Source organism: Astatotilapia calliptera, chromosome 13 (genome assembly GCF_900246225.1).
Source record: "Astatotilapia calliptera chromosome 13, fAstCal1.2, whole genome shotgun sequence".
NCBI classification, from domain to species: domain Eukaryota; kingdom Metazoa; phylum Chordata; class Actinopteri; order Cichliformes; family Cichlidae; genus Astatotilapia; species Astatotilapia calliptera.
This window is the reverse complement of record NC_039314.1, coordinates 16,227,725-16,244,357: the sequence shown is the minus strand read 5'-3', so window position 1 is coordinate 16,244,357 and position 16,633 is coordinate 16,227,725. Positions and strand designations below refer to the sequence as shown.

The following is a 16,633-nucleotide window of genomic DNA, read 5'->3' as shown; positions in this document are numbered from 1 at the left end:
AGTTAATGTAGTAAAATTGCTGGAGATTAGCCCACTTTTCAGGCATTACCAACAGAAGACAATGACTGTTCAGGTATAATCTAAAACCACACAGATTGATGCATTTTATTATTTGCTGTACAATCATATTTCATGTATTACCGCTATCTTGCCAAGTTAATACTCTTAGGCGGCGCCTCTTCGGTATTACAATTTAATAATTACAGCATAAATCTCAAACAAAGGACTAGCTAATGCTCTCCTAAATATCCACATAAAAAAGAATGACATTCATCTCTGCAGGTTATACCAGAAAATTATCTGAAAGAAACATAAAAACATACTCTGAACTACAAAGGACAATGAAACTTGATTAGGAATACATTATTGTCTTTCTATTCAAATGTTTATTGATGACTTTTTGTTGTGTTAATCTTATGCAGCAAAACAATAAAACACCCTTGATTACTTTGTCAGTTCTGTCTGCTGGGATTGCTTTACCCCTTTGGTTATACTGTACTTTATTATTACTAAGAAATTCTGTGTTCAACAGCAACTGTTGATGCTGTATGTGTTGATTTGGTGTTAGAGCACTGTAAACATGACGCTTGCACAGTTAGCTTACTCACACTGTGGGAGAATGGCCCATCAAGCCCCTGTGGGGAGGACACATGCTTTGGGTAATCAGCTCGCAAAAGACCAGACTTTTCTGACGATGAACCCACACTGCAGCAATCACCAAGCAGGAGATGCAAAAAACCAATTGTGCAAGCTTTTAATAAAGACAAGAGGGTTTGCGTCTAACTTGGGGCTGTGTGACATACAGTATGTAGTATAAAGGGCTGACTGTTGCTCCACCAGGGCATGATGGAAACGTTAGCCTCCCCGTCACTTTGTTAATCTGTCACTTTAATGGCTGCTCCCACCGTTCTCCCCGTGTGCTCGAGATGAAAGGGGGTATGAGTTTGTGATAATGGTGTGTACATGGTTGAGAGTGTGGGTGTTGATTCGAGTGTGCTCATCCATGTCTCAGGGTACACAGAGGATATTGTACACTAGCACGTTTGGCACTGTAACACTTTTTATTAAGTATCAGTTCATCAGGCAGAGCCCCACCGGCGTGACTGTGGCCTCAGAGGGCATTATGTAAGACCAAGTTTGGCTTAGTTATTCCCTTTCCTGTCTCCAGCCACCCCATCTTTCTCCTGGTTTCTCTTGTAATAAGAGCAAACACTTGCTGTGAAGGGAATGCAGTGAACTGGAATGTGTTTATGCACCAAACACACCGCTTAATGTAGTGCTGAAATGTAGAGCTTTCAACGTTCATGCACTTTTTCACCCACTGGGAGACGGACCTCTTGCCTGTTCTTTGTTCTTCCCTTTTTTCCTTAATTTAAACTCCCACTTCCCCTATGATCGCACACAAGTGTATATATTAGCGCTGTTGTGGAGTTACAGGTCACACATTTTCCAGCGCTTTCTGATTGGTACTGGAGAATCACAGAATGTGGTCCCTCCAATCCTTCTCAGTCCCCACAGGCTAGTGACGAGCTCAGCGGAGTGTGAAGGTTCGAGGGGCCTTTGGCTTTAGTTCCTTCATCTGTGAAGGTTATCTCTGAAAGGCTTTGGTTGCAACCTACAAATATATCCCCTCTAGGTAAGCTCTTATTGGGAGCCTTGGTTCTGGTCATTTCTCCCCATCGCCCTACTCCTGGAGAGCGCGAGCTATCTCGCTGGGTAAGCTGTGAATATGTGAAAGGCCCCGGTACCCATGTGATCAGAGCACTGTGAGACACCCCGATTCCAGTGGTGTCAAGCCCACTCTCCAGCCGTGGCACCTATATCCCCAGGCAAATCACGGCAGCTGGAATTCATCCCCCCCACCCCAGCCTCCTGACTGTCAGAGAAGCACATGCACACACACGTACAAACACACGTGTGTATGTACCCCCCGTACACCGGGGGAGCAGGCAGGCACGGAGCTGGTCCTGGATTTTATCGGAGGTGACAGCTTCTCACACTTCAGTGTTTGGATCACCTCAAGTAGCTGGGCTATGAGGGGAAATGAGCACTGCTCCACTACAAAGTCCAGATTTAGATTGACTGAGCTTGTCCTCGGGCCTGTGGGCTTCTGCTGCTGCTGTACAGCTCCGCCGCCTGACAGAACACCCACTACTGCTGCCAGGGACTGTGTGTGTGTGTGTGTGTGTGTGTGTGTGTGTGTGTGTGTGTGTGTGTGTGTGTGTGTGTGTGTGTGTGTGTGTGTGTGCTCTATATGTGTGCATATGTGTGTGTCACTCGGTAGAGCCTACTTTGAAGAGTCGGAGAGAGTGGGGGAAAAAGAGCGATGTGTCAGGTTTGGTTAGAATTGAGGGTGGCATCAGAATATGCTTGGCACTAATATGGCACCAGTATCTCTGTCCCCGTCTCTGCTTTCTGTCACTTAGTTGCCATTCTCTCCTCGCCCTTGACAATGTCTCTTTGGATTATGTGATTGGACTTACCACTTGGAGCACCCCTCATCCCTCTGCAACACTGCCTCTCCAATGAGTCTCTCCTTTTCTGCCTTGCATCTGGCCTGCCCCTCCCTCCTCCCGTAATGCACTTGATGTCTATTTAGAAAAAAAAATGGTGAAAGCTTTATCTGTTCTCCTGTCAGATGATCATTGACAGCGCTAATGCCACTTGTCCTTGCCTCATTTGGCGAGAGGTGACACCTAGGTACAGCCCGCCACATTCATCAAGTGGCAGTGGAAGCGATGTGACATCAACGTCTGCAAACCAAATACGGAGCTCGGGGCAGCTCTCTGCATGGACAGCACCGCCTCGCAATAAAGCAAGAAAAGCACTGCAGACCATCATCCCCCTTTGATGTGGCTTTAATTTTAATACTTGGTTTTACTGATTTTCCTGATTGTTATTCCGGTAGATTACGTTTCTCTCTGTTTTTTTTTTTTTTTTAAATAGCTAATATCTAAATTAACTGTTTTAATAATATAGAATAGACAGATATATGTATAGGTATATATGTAAACCTCTTTGATAAAGTAATTCTGCCTATCTTCTATGAAATAATAGCACAGAAGTTCAGCTTGTTTTGACTAGTACTGTAGTTCCATCCACAAGAACTGCTGATTAAGTATAAATATGATACCTTAATGAAAAGTAATATATGCACATAAATGCGGTGAAAAGCAGGATGTCCTCTTATTTGGAAGACCCATGTAAAGAATATTTGGAAATGTTTCACATTTTATGCCAGAAAGTTTAATTTGTAATGAAAATAATCATTAAATCCTGCAGTTAATTTAATCCATAATTAGTAAAGTAACCTTAGGATAAAGTAAATAATCTTGTGTCTGCATTGAGTTATTTAAATACGTTCCTGTAATGCAGTAAATACACCTTCCTGATTAAACTTGCATGCTGCATCTATTGGAAGCAAATGCAAATATTCAGGTCTCTCTCTGAAACTGCCTCTTTCACCCGCCTGCAAGAAGCAGAGACGCACACCCAGTTCAGTCCTGCCATTTAAAACTGCACGACTACAGTAAACAAAACAGTTTTGTGTACTTTCAGTGTTTCCCATTTAGAAACTCAGCCAGGCTTATTTTGTGTGTCTTTAAAGTCAAACAGATAAACTGAATTTATTACCTAGATTTTGAAGATGCCTTCAATAATATTAATACATCTGCATAGTTTCATGATATTTCAAAGTAGAATGGGAGGCAGAGCCTTCAGCTTTCAGGCCCCTTTTCTGCGGAACCAGCTCCTAGTTTGGATTCAGCAGAACCCCTGGTTCTGCCAGAGGTTTCTTCATGTTTAAAGGGAGTTTTTCCTTCCCACTGTTGCCAAGTGCTCGTTCAGATGGGATCGTTTTATAGTTAGGGTTTTCGTGCACCTTGAGGTGACTGCTTTGTGATTTGGTGCAATATAAATCAAATTGAATTGAATTAAATGTAATTAAAAATGAACTTACAAGTTTGCTATTTCTTGGTTTCCTGTCATTCTTATAAACAAACCACATCAGAGACGTGCTCTGAGGGTCTTGCCAACAGGTTGAAAGCTGCTGTTGTTAATCTGCGAATGACACTGCAAATGCACTGCAGTTATTATACTACAACCTAGAAACTGCTGATTGTTTAGTTTTGACACTAAAATGTTTACGGAAATGCAGTCCAGTTAGAAATTTCAATGTGAAAAGTATATACAGGTACTAAAGCAAACTGACTGAACTCTCCTCTTTCTGTTTTTAGGAGTGTTCGCCAAGTGTCGCTACATCTACTATGGCAAGCACTCAGAGGGCAACAGATTCATCAGAAACGATCAGCTCTGATGGACAGCCGCTCAACCGTAGACTAAGAGACGGACATGGAAGGCAGCAGATGCTAACAGAAGGACGGGAGGATCAAGTCAGTCTTATTTATTGAATCCAGTGGTGATATTTGGTTCACCTAATCACCTGATCTGGAAAAGAAAAGATTTAAATTCCTTGAATATATGTTCCTATATAAAAGGAAGGTTTCCTTGTTTTTAAAGATCATATTGTAGCCCCATAGTTAGAGCCTCTTTTGCTTCTGCTTCCCTGCATGCAGCTCAGCCGGAGATGACACTCTGAATGACATGATTGCCTCTAAGCATTTGCAACTGCAAAACTCGAGACTCAAAACACAAACACAAGAGCACAAGCCTCTCTCTCTCTCTCTCACACACACACACACACACACACACACACACACACACACACACACACACACACACACACACACACACACACACACACACAGAGTCAGTGACAAACATACCCAGCCAATTGCGTCCTCTTCCTTGACAGCCATGATGGATCACTTGTCCACTACCACCACTAATCAAGGGTGAAGAGGTTATGGTCACACACCTGGGGCCTGACACGGACTCATCTCTTTCACCGTGTGTATCATTCGCTTACACACACTCACATCTTCTTTAAAACATTAAGACAAGGCTTTGACAGAACAGCGTTTCTACAGCTTCATTAAACATTGCTGTGATTTGCAGTCGACACCCAAGGCATGATCAGTGTGTCTTGTTTAGTTTGAGGCAGAATTTTATTTTTTTTCAGGGGAGTAGGGTTTTTTGTGCTCATGTGATTTTTATTTGGTTATTTTTATCTTTTGGAACTTTTGGTGTCTAAAAAAGAGAAAATTTCTTCTTGAAAGTCGAAAATCGGATAACTGAGAAGATTCGGTGAGTTTCTTCTACAGTGTGCACATTTTTTTTTGTTTGAAGCAAAAGAAGCCAAACGAAATGCAGCTTAATCATAAAAATAAAACATTCCAGCACCAGCTTTAATTTCTCTTTCCAGGTTCATGTCTGAAATGTTGCTCTCTTTTATTGCTTTACAATTTTCAGAATATCCAAGCCAATGTAATAACCAGTGTTGCTGCATGAGAAATGTTTACATTTTGTTATTCTCTTTATAATTGTTGTGGCTTACCATTGTTGTATTGATCCGTTTAATGCCCTCTCACAGCAGCAGGTCAAATTTCTGAGGCAACAAATTGAAATTTTAATGTAAAGGATGTGATAAATCTGATCTGATGTGAAATTGTATTAACAGGATTTAATTAAATGGGTTGAACTAACACATGTCTCTTGTCAATTTGATGTGGCGTTTAAGGTACTATGATGCTTTCGCATTTAGTTCCCTCTGCCGGCACTTTAAACTGTTTCCTAATGAGGAACTGTCCATCACATAGATATTTTTTTCCTGCATAAAGCTTATTAAAGATGTCAGTGACTGACAAAACTCATCTGTCATCAAATCATAAGGCTTGATTACTTACACTTTAGAAGTGATGGAGGTGAATAAACCACAGTGATGAGATAGAGGCTTTATTTATTTGGGACTTGAAAGAAACCATGTTGAGCTTCAGTACAGTGTGTCACTCATCCACAAACGGATGAAGAAAAGGTCAGAGATAGCCTGATGCAATGTTTGTTCACTGTGTCTCTTTCAGTTCGTCTCATATTTCTATTAGCTTAAACATTTGCACTAGTATACGATTGTGTGTGTGTGTGTGTGTGTGTGTGTGTGTGTGTGTGTGTGTGTGTGTGTGTGTGTGTGTGTGTGTGTGTGTGTGTGTGTGTGTGTGTGTGTGTGTCTGCTTGCTCGTTCACTTCACAACTTTCAACAGGACTGTGTGACCATATTCCAGATGACATGCCGTTCAGGAGCCTGGTCACTAGTGCTGGCGTTTCAAAATGACAAGGTTTATTTGTCTGTGTTTTGATATGTTCAGAGGAAACTGGGGCTGACAGCCGGAGGAGGCAGGAAGAGGGGAGCCACAACAAGTTCCCCCCGCACGACACAAAATGTCATCCTTCCCCTGGCTGCGGCGCACGCCCAGCCATCCTGCTGAAAAGAGCAGACATTTAAAACTTTGTGACATGTGTCACAGGCACTGCCATTGAGCCAGTGCCACTGACGGAGCTGGAATTGACAGGCCCCGAGCCACCGGAGCTGGCTGGGGGACACACCGAGTTTGGTGCGTGTCACTTCCCATCCTCGTCAGGGATGCATCCCGAGCTGCCACACCAACACAAACTGCATTATGGGGTGGGCAGGGAGTGCCAGATTGGGTTGACATATGCTTGACGTGTGCCTTTGTGCATGCGGTGGGATGAATGGGATGCTTGGCATCACGGACAGTAGATTAATTAAGGTATGAGGCACAGATCTACCTGTAGGCGGTGCCCTCCTTGACCCTCGGCTCTGTCACTGAGGCTGCTCCTTGGGAACTTCTTGGCTGAACAAATGGCACGCCACTTCATCACAGCAGATCAGTGACATTCTGCTATAGTGGCCCTGCAGGCTCCTCTACTAGCCGCAGTGTGCATGTGTGTGTCTGTGCGTAGGCACACGCATAGGAAGTGTAACTCTGAATGTGCATATTTTTATGTGAATCCATATCTGCGTGAGCATCATCTGGGTCTTTGTGCACAGTTTGCGTAGACAATTTTTGCTGTTTTTGTACTAGAAAGGAAACGTTACACAATGAAACCTTAATACTAACAATACGGCACGTGCATTTTGTAAAAAAAATAAATAAAACTTGATTTGGGCCTATTATAAGTATTCCAAGTAACTGCTCTTTTTGCTTGAGTTTTGATGTGCTCTTAATAGCCACAAATACAGATGACGATGTGATAGCTCTTCCTGTATCCTTATTTAATATGAGAAAGTTTAATTTAAGTTCATCCTTTTGCACAGTCTTCAATAATACTGTACATACTTTCACAGCAACTGTTGCACAATATTGGAAGGCTTTCAGACTGTAGGTATATTAAAATGTATTTGCATATTGTATGAGCTCAGATTTTTCCTACATTGTTGGCACAGCGCAATTCTCCTCCCCAAAGGCACACGAGTGTGTGACTTGCTGTCAAGAAAACTAAGGACCAATCGCCCCATCACTAGATATCAGCTCACAGCCTGATGACTGATTGGCATGAGCTAATGCAAATTTACAAGGAGGCGGAGAAAGGAAAAAGGACTTGTCTGTATGAGTGACAAGTGGCCACTGATAGAGCAGCAGACAGGATGGGGTGAGATTTAGATTTAACTGTCCTCCTGGCTCTAGAAATCTCTTTCCCCCCTTTTTCCTTTTCTACCCCACTTTTTCTCTGTCTGTGTCTGACATGCAAACCCCTTCCCTCCTGCTACTGAAGACATCTGGCAGCACACTGCTGTCTCACTTGAGCCAGAGGAGCTGAAAGGGGGGGGTGGGAGAGTGGCCCTTATTTCCGGGCCGGTCTTAGATGAGTAACATTTGTCACTCAGGGTTGTGCTGTAGTAATTAGCTTGTCAGTGGGCACCAGGCTGAGCTGGCTCTTTCTGCTAAGAAAGATGGACAGACTGACACAGGAGCTGACAGCCAGTCGATAATGTGGCAATTAATGTCATAAATAATTCCACTGCCAATTATATCAAAATGGACCCCGTTCTTTCAAAGGGCTTGGTACTCCCTTATCATTCCCTCTGATAAGGGGAACAACCATCCCCCCATAATTATGGGGCTTTTTATATGGAAATATAACATGGCCTTGCTCTCTCACATGTTTATAGCACAGGGGTGAAAAGCAGAACACGGTGGACAGAGCAATAAATGTAATATGCTAATAAATGTGTTTTGTGCCCTTTAGCTTAGGTACTCCGACAGGTCGTGTGGCAGGACTGGTGAGGCATTTCAAATGTCACTGGCATGTACAAAACGGGGCGTGGGGGGTGGGAGACTTGATTTGAAAATGTAGGCAATTATGTGAGAGAGATCGATTGGAGTTGATATTTTAAAGGTTGCAAAAGCTTAACCAACAGTGAGAATATTGATCCTGACGCCCCATAGCTTGGTGGGAAAAATCATATCTATTCTGTCTTCAAGATGCAGGTCAATCAATCGCAGTAAGCGTGAATACTTGATGAGCTGGAATCCACATGGGTTCAGTGAATAGTAAATGTGCTGTATATTGGAGGGAAGTAAAAGTGGGAAAGCGGGAATTTGCTTTGAAATGCTTATTATCCAACGCCTCGGCCTGTTTCCGCGGGCTCATTTGTCTCGACAAGTGACTCAGTCACTGTGAACGGTCCCCATCAGCCTGACACTAAACTCTTCCTGTGAAATGTATGAGCAAATAAAGTGAGCTCAGCACATGTAAAGCCCTCCTAATGCATTGTAAAACAGCCTTAAACACATCAGATGTATCTTCGGGATGGGAAGGTCGCTCTGATGGTAATATATGGTCTGCGCTCAGAAGTCTCAAGGTCGTGTCAAATTCGCCTACATAATGCATGATTTCCCGTTACTCTTACAGACTCCAATCATGCCTCTCAAGCCTTGAGATGAAAATTTTAATAAGTAAATCAGCCACCTTGCTGGCATTTCTATTACCCCTCAATGTGCACTGACAGAGAAAATGAATAATTCCAAATAATAACACATAGTAACAAATCAAATTTACTACTCTGAGAGAGAAAGTGCTGCCGTGGATGTAAAACTGTTAGCCGGCTTTAGTTATTCTTTCATCTCGCCTGTATGGATTTTACTTCTGTTTTGTGTTTGTTTTGCGCTGCTGTGTAAATGTCTTCTTTGTACTTTATGAAGATGAGCGTGTCGCTCCTCCACTTGTCACTGTCCTCTCGTTAGATTGTGTGTAATTATTGTGTCACTTATTGCACGAGAATTGCTTTGCTTTGAATAAAGCAGTTAAATGACCCTGTTAGCATAATTAATTTAACTATCCTGAGGGTCTGCAAAGTCGCAGCCTCATGAATATTAATCGCTGTCAGTGTCGTGCTAAATATTGTACGACAACAACGCAACGTGTTTCTGTTTCGTGTTTGTTTTGAAGTGATTCATCGTTTGATGCAATTTTTGGAGCAATATTTGGAGTCTTTGTTCCTCGTTCTTAGGCGCTCTATTTGTTTGGTTTTTTTGATTAACAATAACACATTTAATACAATCGGCCACATGTAATCAGATAAATATTTGATCAGACACTTTCACTTTTTTTTCTGCATCATTAAAACAAAAACAAAAAAAACACATTGATTTGGCAGAAAACATACAGTAATTATACACACTAGTATGGCAGAGGGGCATGTAAAGTTTGCATTTTAATGTTCACACCCCAGGGCTCTACAGCTGTACATTGTATGACACAAAGCATCATTGCCATTGATTTTACATGCTTGCAGGCTTGGTTCAATGCATTACATCCTCACTTGAAATTTGAATAATAAATGGGAGTTCCAAATTATTTGGAAACCAGAGTGTAATAACCTTGTTTTATATGGTTATTACAACCTAGTTTCCACAAACTGGCAGCCCAAATAAAGACATAAACAGATACTGTCTAACATCAAGAAATAAGTAGTACTACATATAGTATCCCCTATAGTTACATTATTGTCATTGATAATTATACTTTAGAAGAAAGATGCTTTTTGGTTTATTATATGCAATTACAAATAATATTAAAATGTCACAAAGACACATCTTTGCTATTATAACAGATGAGAATAAAAGTATTTTCCCCTACATGTTATGGCTGTTTGATTGAGATAAAATGAGTATGATATGCACATGAACTGGCCAATAACAATCTTTTTGGCAGACAACAATCACTTCAATGTGTCTAGAGTTCTGCGCCTATGCTCATTTGAGATGCTAGACCTTACATGCTTGAATAGAACAATCAAACATTGCAAAGGAAATTCCTGGAAATATTGGCATTTACTTCTTCTATCAGGTCCCGAGGGTGGAAGTGCTGATTGTGTTGAATCGCGTCTGTGTTTATCTAACAAGTGGACGTGAAAAGGAACCAAGGAAAAAAAAAGCCCCCAGGAGAAATGGCTGGTTTTCTCACATGGCCAATTCTGTATGACTCCATTGAGGCACAAGAGAATACTTAAACAAGCAGTGTACTGTACAATGAAGTGATGTGTACCTACAGTATCCGTGGCATCATGCTCTTTCACTCAAATGGCTGCTTCGGATGGATGCAGGAATTATTCTCTCAGATTTTGATTTTTTGGGGGGAGGGTTATTTCCCATGAACGTGTTTTGAACTGTAAACAATGCTCATACATTACATATGAATACACATATTATGGGACCCACGGTGGTGTGACCTGAGGGACAAATGTGCCGTGCTGTATGTCAGACTCTGTGGTATTTCCTGCGGCACTCTTAGCCTATCTCTGGGGTCCTCTGGAGGGCAGCCTCTAAAATGGCTCGACTTGGCCTTGGCCGATGACAGTGACATACAGAGGCAGTCGAATTTTGACACACGGCTGTGAGTAATTGTGAGGAAAAGGTGAGGGAAATCCGTTTGTGGGTGAGTCTTAAAGACATGGAGATCCAGCCAGCCTCCTTGGGGTATGGCGTAGCACAAATGAAATCCTTGAATCATGAATACTCTGGAGGTGAGGCACTATTTACTGCAGCCAGTCTTGCTTTTATGGAAACAATAATGGTGGTCAGTAGCTGGGAGCTCAGGTTTTAAGTAGCCCATGTTTTTCTTTTTCTTCTTTTTGGATTGCCAATATGTAGATTTCTATTTATTTATTTTTTATTAATGTTTTATTTCAACTAACCATTTCTAATAAGTTAATTTAATGATTTTTTAATTATTTTTTAAAGGAAGCACATTTAAAGAACAGTGATAAAAATGCTAAAACGGTTGAATATACCAAACTACAAACTAACCAAATCCTAATCATACTGAGAGATTTAGTCAAATCAAATAAATCATTTAAGGAGGGGTTAAAGTTAATTTTGGTAATCATTTTTCATAAACATTTTTAAAATAAATCAAAAAGAATGTACAAAAACATATCCACACAATAACAGGCTAGCACCATTACAGCAACCAGAGATCAATCCATTTAACAAATTTTACCAATTAGATTAGATTAGATTAGATAGAACTTTATTAATCCCTCGGGTGGATTCCTCTGGGAAATTCGACTTCCAAAAAAAAGCACAGCAACGACCGAAGTTTGATAAGCACAACTCCAAGGAGTTATGAAGCACTTACTACAGTTGATCAACTTGTTGGAGCAAATTCTTTGCAGTTCTTACACGGGCTTTTGTAAAGCTCAAGTTCACCTCCATCACTGCATGATCATGGATACCTGTAAAAAATGTAATGCTCTCCTGTCCTGGTTGCTGAGATTCTTATTTCTGGATCGCACACATTTTTGCCATGAAGGTGAAGTAAGAGTCAGGCAAAGTTGAGGTGTTCTCACAACAAACAATACAAATCCTACACTATTTGAGATATGCATATGGTGATTAAATGCCAATAGCACAAAACATTGATCCATTTACAAGAGCTGGTTCAAGTATCCTTGAGCTAAAGGTTTATTAGTTGTGATTCTCTTCTATGTCTGGGTAAACTTCAGCTGTGAACCTGTGCATTTGGGTATCAGCAATGCTTTCTCTCTGTGTGTCAAACTGGCTGATAGGCCTAACCTTGTCTGTCTTTCCAAACATATTGATTAGTCTGTGAGAAAAGATATGCTGAGTGCAGAGGCTAAACTTGAAGTAATTCACTTCCTACTAATATAATCCTCTTTTATTACAATGAGGGAAAAGTTTGGAACTACGAGTACACAGCTGAAGACAACAGTGCTCAAGTTTTCCACTTTTGCCTAATAAGAAAATAATCAAATGTATGCCAGTCTATTATTAATAATATCAAAATGCAAGTCTTTAACACTGAAAAACAAGCTGACTTGACAACACAGTCTTGATTTCATTGGACGTCATGTAATGACAGCCAACCACATATCTGAGTCTGTTATTGTTTGTGTGTCAGATAGAAAAACCAACCATCCATGACAGGCTTAGAGAGGAAGATTCGCCAAGTTTTCCAGAAGAGGACATTCAACACAAATTACAAATGGCAGTGGCAGCCGGGGAAAAAAGAAGAGAAACGCCAACCCCTGTGCCTTTGTTGTTCTCCTTTAATTCTGTTAATCGCCCCCAGGTAAAGATTAGCTGCTCTTGCCAATTTAATTCAGCCTCAAATGATGCCGCTACAAGGTCACTTTTTCTATTCCTCCTCTCTCTTCTGCGTTCCCTTCATTCACCCTTCCTTGCCTCACCCCCCCTCACTTTCCATCCCAACAAACTCTCTCCTCCATTTCTCTTTCCGTGAACAGGATTGAGTTGTCATGTAGTTCTAATAGGCAGCACAGGGAATCATTAGTCCACCTCGCCTCCCTGACTGATGGGTATTTCACTCCAATCATCTGAGTACTGTGCGTGTATTTGTGTAGGTGTGTGTGTGGAAGGAGAAAGCTGGAATATCCCCCACCTCACCAACCCCCCTTCCGCACATACACACTCTCTCCGCCATAGACTATCACCAACACCCCCAACCCCCTAACCCCCCTCCGTCACAGCATTGTGCGCCTGCTGCTATTGACGGAGTGTCAGAGCTGAGGGGAGATGTCTTAATCAACTTGGACACACTGGGCATTGATTTGACAAGCTGCTGTAATGACCTTCTTGTTTTTGTAAAGGATCACTGTTTATCTGGGCCACAAGTGATGTGCTGAGCATGCCTCATCGTCATGGAAACTATTATCACAGTAGAATTGGGACAGGGCTCGGTCTTTGGATCTTTTCCTTTTCTTTCTCTGTCACACAAACAAACAAACACACACACACACACACACACACATGCAGCCACACTTATCGATATCGATATGTTTGAGGTGCCCTACTATAACCAGATGTTTGGATACTGTAAAACATTGACCGTGATGTTAAACGGTTCAGGGGTCAAAAGGTAGAAGCTCTAAATGGTGTTGACAGCCTTTGTGTCAATGTTATGGAAATTGTTACACAGTGGTTGGATTGACTGAGATGGCTCAATAATCCCACGACAGCTGTTTCATGCACTTGCCTTCCAGCTCTTTTTAGAAAATTATTTTAAACCTGCAGGTCACTGATTTGCTAAACGGCTCATTATGACAAGGGGATAATGATATATATATCTAAAGATATATGAATATATCTTCTATTAGTCAATGAATGTTTAAAAGAAGTAGCTAAAAGAAGCATAAACAGCATCGGTGTGGTGCTCCATCGTCTGGTTCACGTTTAAAGGCACACCCTGCTTCCTTAAAAAGAAGAAGAAGGTGAAAAAAACGACACTGCTGAGTTTATTTGCAGGGATCTCAGGTTCAGGGTGCTGTCAGCTTCTGTCAGGGCAATCAGCAACACTCAGCCTCCCTTGAATAGCCCGCACACCAGACGGTAAATATTATTGGCATTCTGACACCCTCTCGCTGCGACGAAGTGTGTAAAATTGTTAATAAGGAACATGATGGGGCCACCACACGTCGTCCTGAGAATGGAAAAGCTTGCTCTTGTTGGCAATTATCCAAATAACAGGATGAGGCGTGCGAGGACAGGTGATTTAAGTCCTTAGCTGGCTGGTGGAGAGGTTTGTTTTGGCAAAGAGGAAGTAAAGAAAAGTCACAGAGGTCACATGGTAAACATTGTCCTTGTGATTTATCCATCAGTAAAACTCCTTATAAAATGTACACGGAGACCCTTGTATGTGCCGTTTGGAAAAATTGCCATATACGAGGCACTTTAACACTTGAGGGCTGTTCTACATTATGTATGACAGGCATGTGAGTGTAGGTAGGCTAAAGGTTGCTGGTGTGTCAGCTTTAAGTATGGCTGAGAATGTGCTGCTTGTTTACTGAAATCCACTGTTATTAGTTATTTCTATGCCTCCCTCTGAAAGTCTCAATGTGACACTGAGATAAGGCAAACAGTATTCCCTCCCTTTGCATAGAGCAGGTAAGTCATTATTTTTAAAGGCATAGTATCTCCAAGTCACAGAAGGACACGTTGATAGGAGAATAAAGTACACAATCGTAAACGTTTATGCCAGTATTTCTCACTGTATGATTACATTTTTATGGTTCATATTCTGATAGGGCTTGTATTTGCTGCCACCTCCAGAGAAATGAGACAGGCCCAGAGGTGGCATTTCTCCTCTGCTTTATGGAGAGTTGGGTGGGGGTGGAGAGGGGGGAGCTGGGAGGAGAGTCCTGCTCGTTTTTGTTCAGTAAACACACTGCCAACCTAAATGGCTGATCAATCAATTTCAGCGGGATCGATCTGCATCAGTTCTGCCTGCATGCACACACCCGGAGCCACTTTATTGTAAATCAATCATTTTGAAAACATCTCACAGAGGGGCCCGTCCTCACTAACAAGCCATCAATTCCAGCTGCCTGTGTAGCACCCTTATCAGGCCACAAATCAGCAGCCGCACAAACATCTGCTCCATTTCCATCGCTTTCCCTCCTGCCTCACTCTGTCTTTTATCCCCGCTCTGTCCGTACCGCTCGTCGTGTTTTGATGTCTGGGTGTCTGGCATGGAGAAGAGAGGAGAGAGGCCGGGATTCTTCACCACACCACTTAAGATAACCCAAGGGTAATAGTGTTTGCACATTTGAGAGAGAAATGAGGACAAATGCCAGGGTGGGTCATACGTTCTCTTTCTGACCGCCTGTTTGACGTTGGAGTGTGAAATTGCACACTTCAGCTGAGGAGGAGGAGGAGGAGGGGAAGGAGGGCAGGGCTCGGAGACTTATGAGATGTCCACTGATTTCTAGCTATGAGATAAGAGTGGCTCGTTGTCTGAGAAGTCATCCTGACACATCATAACACCTCAGAATTGGTGCTGCTCGTGATGTTTGAAGGATTCTCGGGCGATATCTCCGTACCCTTGACACGGGCAGCACAGTGTTCACTGCAGTGTATATCTAAACAGATTATTGGAGTTGGAAAATTACTGCATTACAGAAAGGTTAAAAATCCTCCAACGTTAGCGCTGTTTAATGACATGCTCGTCAAGGTGCGGGCTTCGCTTTGACATGTCGTAGCTCTAACAGCGAGAAAGAGGATTACTCCCTCAATAAATCAGTCGCTTCTATAATAACTGTATCTGCAAGCCAAATCCACATTAAGATGCTACACATCCTGATGTGGCGCACATCCACAGCGCTGACATGACAGCACAGCGAGATACCTGGTATGATGTCCTTTACTCATCCACTGTCACTGTCCTGGCGGAGATATACGAGCTACTGTGGACAGAATGCTATTCCCACCCATCACTGTGTGGATCCTCATTGATTGACAGTGTGACAGGTGAAAGTGATGGAGCAGCTAATAGCATGTCAGTAAACGTAAATCAAGACTAATGCCAGACTCAGAGGATACGTGATTGGTGGTGGGACTTGGACGGCAGGGTCACCGACCCCTCGGCAGGGTGAGGATTGGTAAAATACAGTTTGTATTCATCTCAGGTGTCTCCTGTTCATGGTCAAGGTCAGGGGCTGGGTCTTTTTCAACTGTACTGTACATGTTCAGAGAGATAATTTGGCATGTGGGTAGACTGATGGTGGTCATATTTGATGTTGTGCACGAACATGAACGCTCCATGTTGTTGGCTGGAGTGATGTTGGTTTGGTCTGCGCATTTTTTTTCATTTGCAAACAGAGTTGTGCAAACACTGCACCGAATGGACACCTATCAGACAAATACGAGATTTCGGTGTATCTAATAGAAAGCACTTTCAATCACCTCCAGAAGCTTTATAATGTAAGGTAAAGACTCTGCAGTAACAGACAGAAAGCCCCAACAATCAGATGCTGATGAGCAAATGCTTAGTGATGGTGGTAACAGGAAGAAACTTCCAGCAGAACCAGACTAAAGGAGGAGAAGCAAAAGACACATTGTGGAAAAGAGCCAAAGATTAATTAATATATGGTAAAAAATTAGAGGGATGTTTGCTTATGTTATCTGTCAATTATTGCTTAAATCAGATCAAAACACCCAAACACAGACCCGATGAAGCAGGCTAGCTGAGTTTCGGAGCCTGCTACTAAAATAAACTCACCAGCTCCTTTGTTAGGTACACCTGACAAACTGGTTTAACTGCTTGTTAACACAGAATTTAATCAGACAATCAAATTGAACCTGTGGATCTACACATGGTCAAGATGACTTGTTGAAGTTCAAACCGGGCATCAGAATGGGGATAAACAGGTGATTTAAGTGACTTTGAACACAATACG

At 42.2% G+C, this 16,633-nt stretch overlaps 1 protein-coding gene across 1 annotated transcript in view; it reads left to right on the top strand.

Annotated features, from left to right (window-relative positions):
- lrmda (leucine rich melanocyte differentiation associated) overlaps positions 1-4,693 on the top strand; it is a 212,056-nt gene extending 207,363 nt beyond the window's left edge. Inside the window, exon 7 of the mRNA XM_026190901.1 lies at positions 4,236-4,693. Within this exon, the coding sequence (XP_026046686.1) occupies positions 4,236-4,315 (80 nt within the window). The 3' untranslated portion in view covers positions 4,316-4,693. The remainder of the gene's footprint in view (positions 1-4,235) is intronic.
- Positions 4,694-16,633: the final 11,940 nt, after the last annotated feature.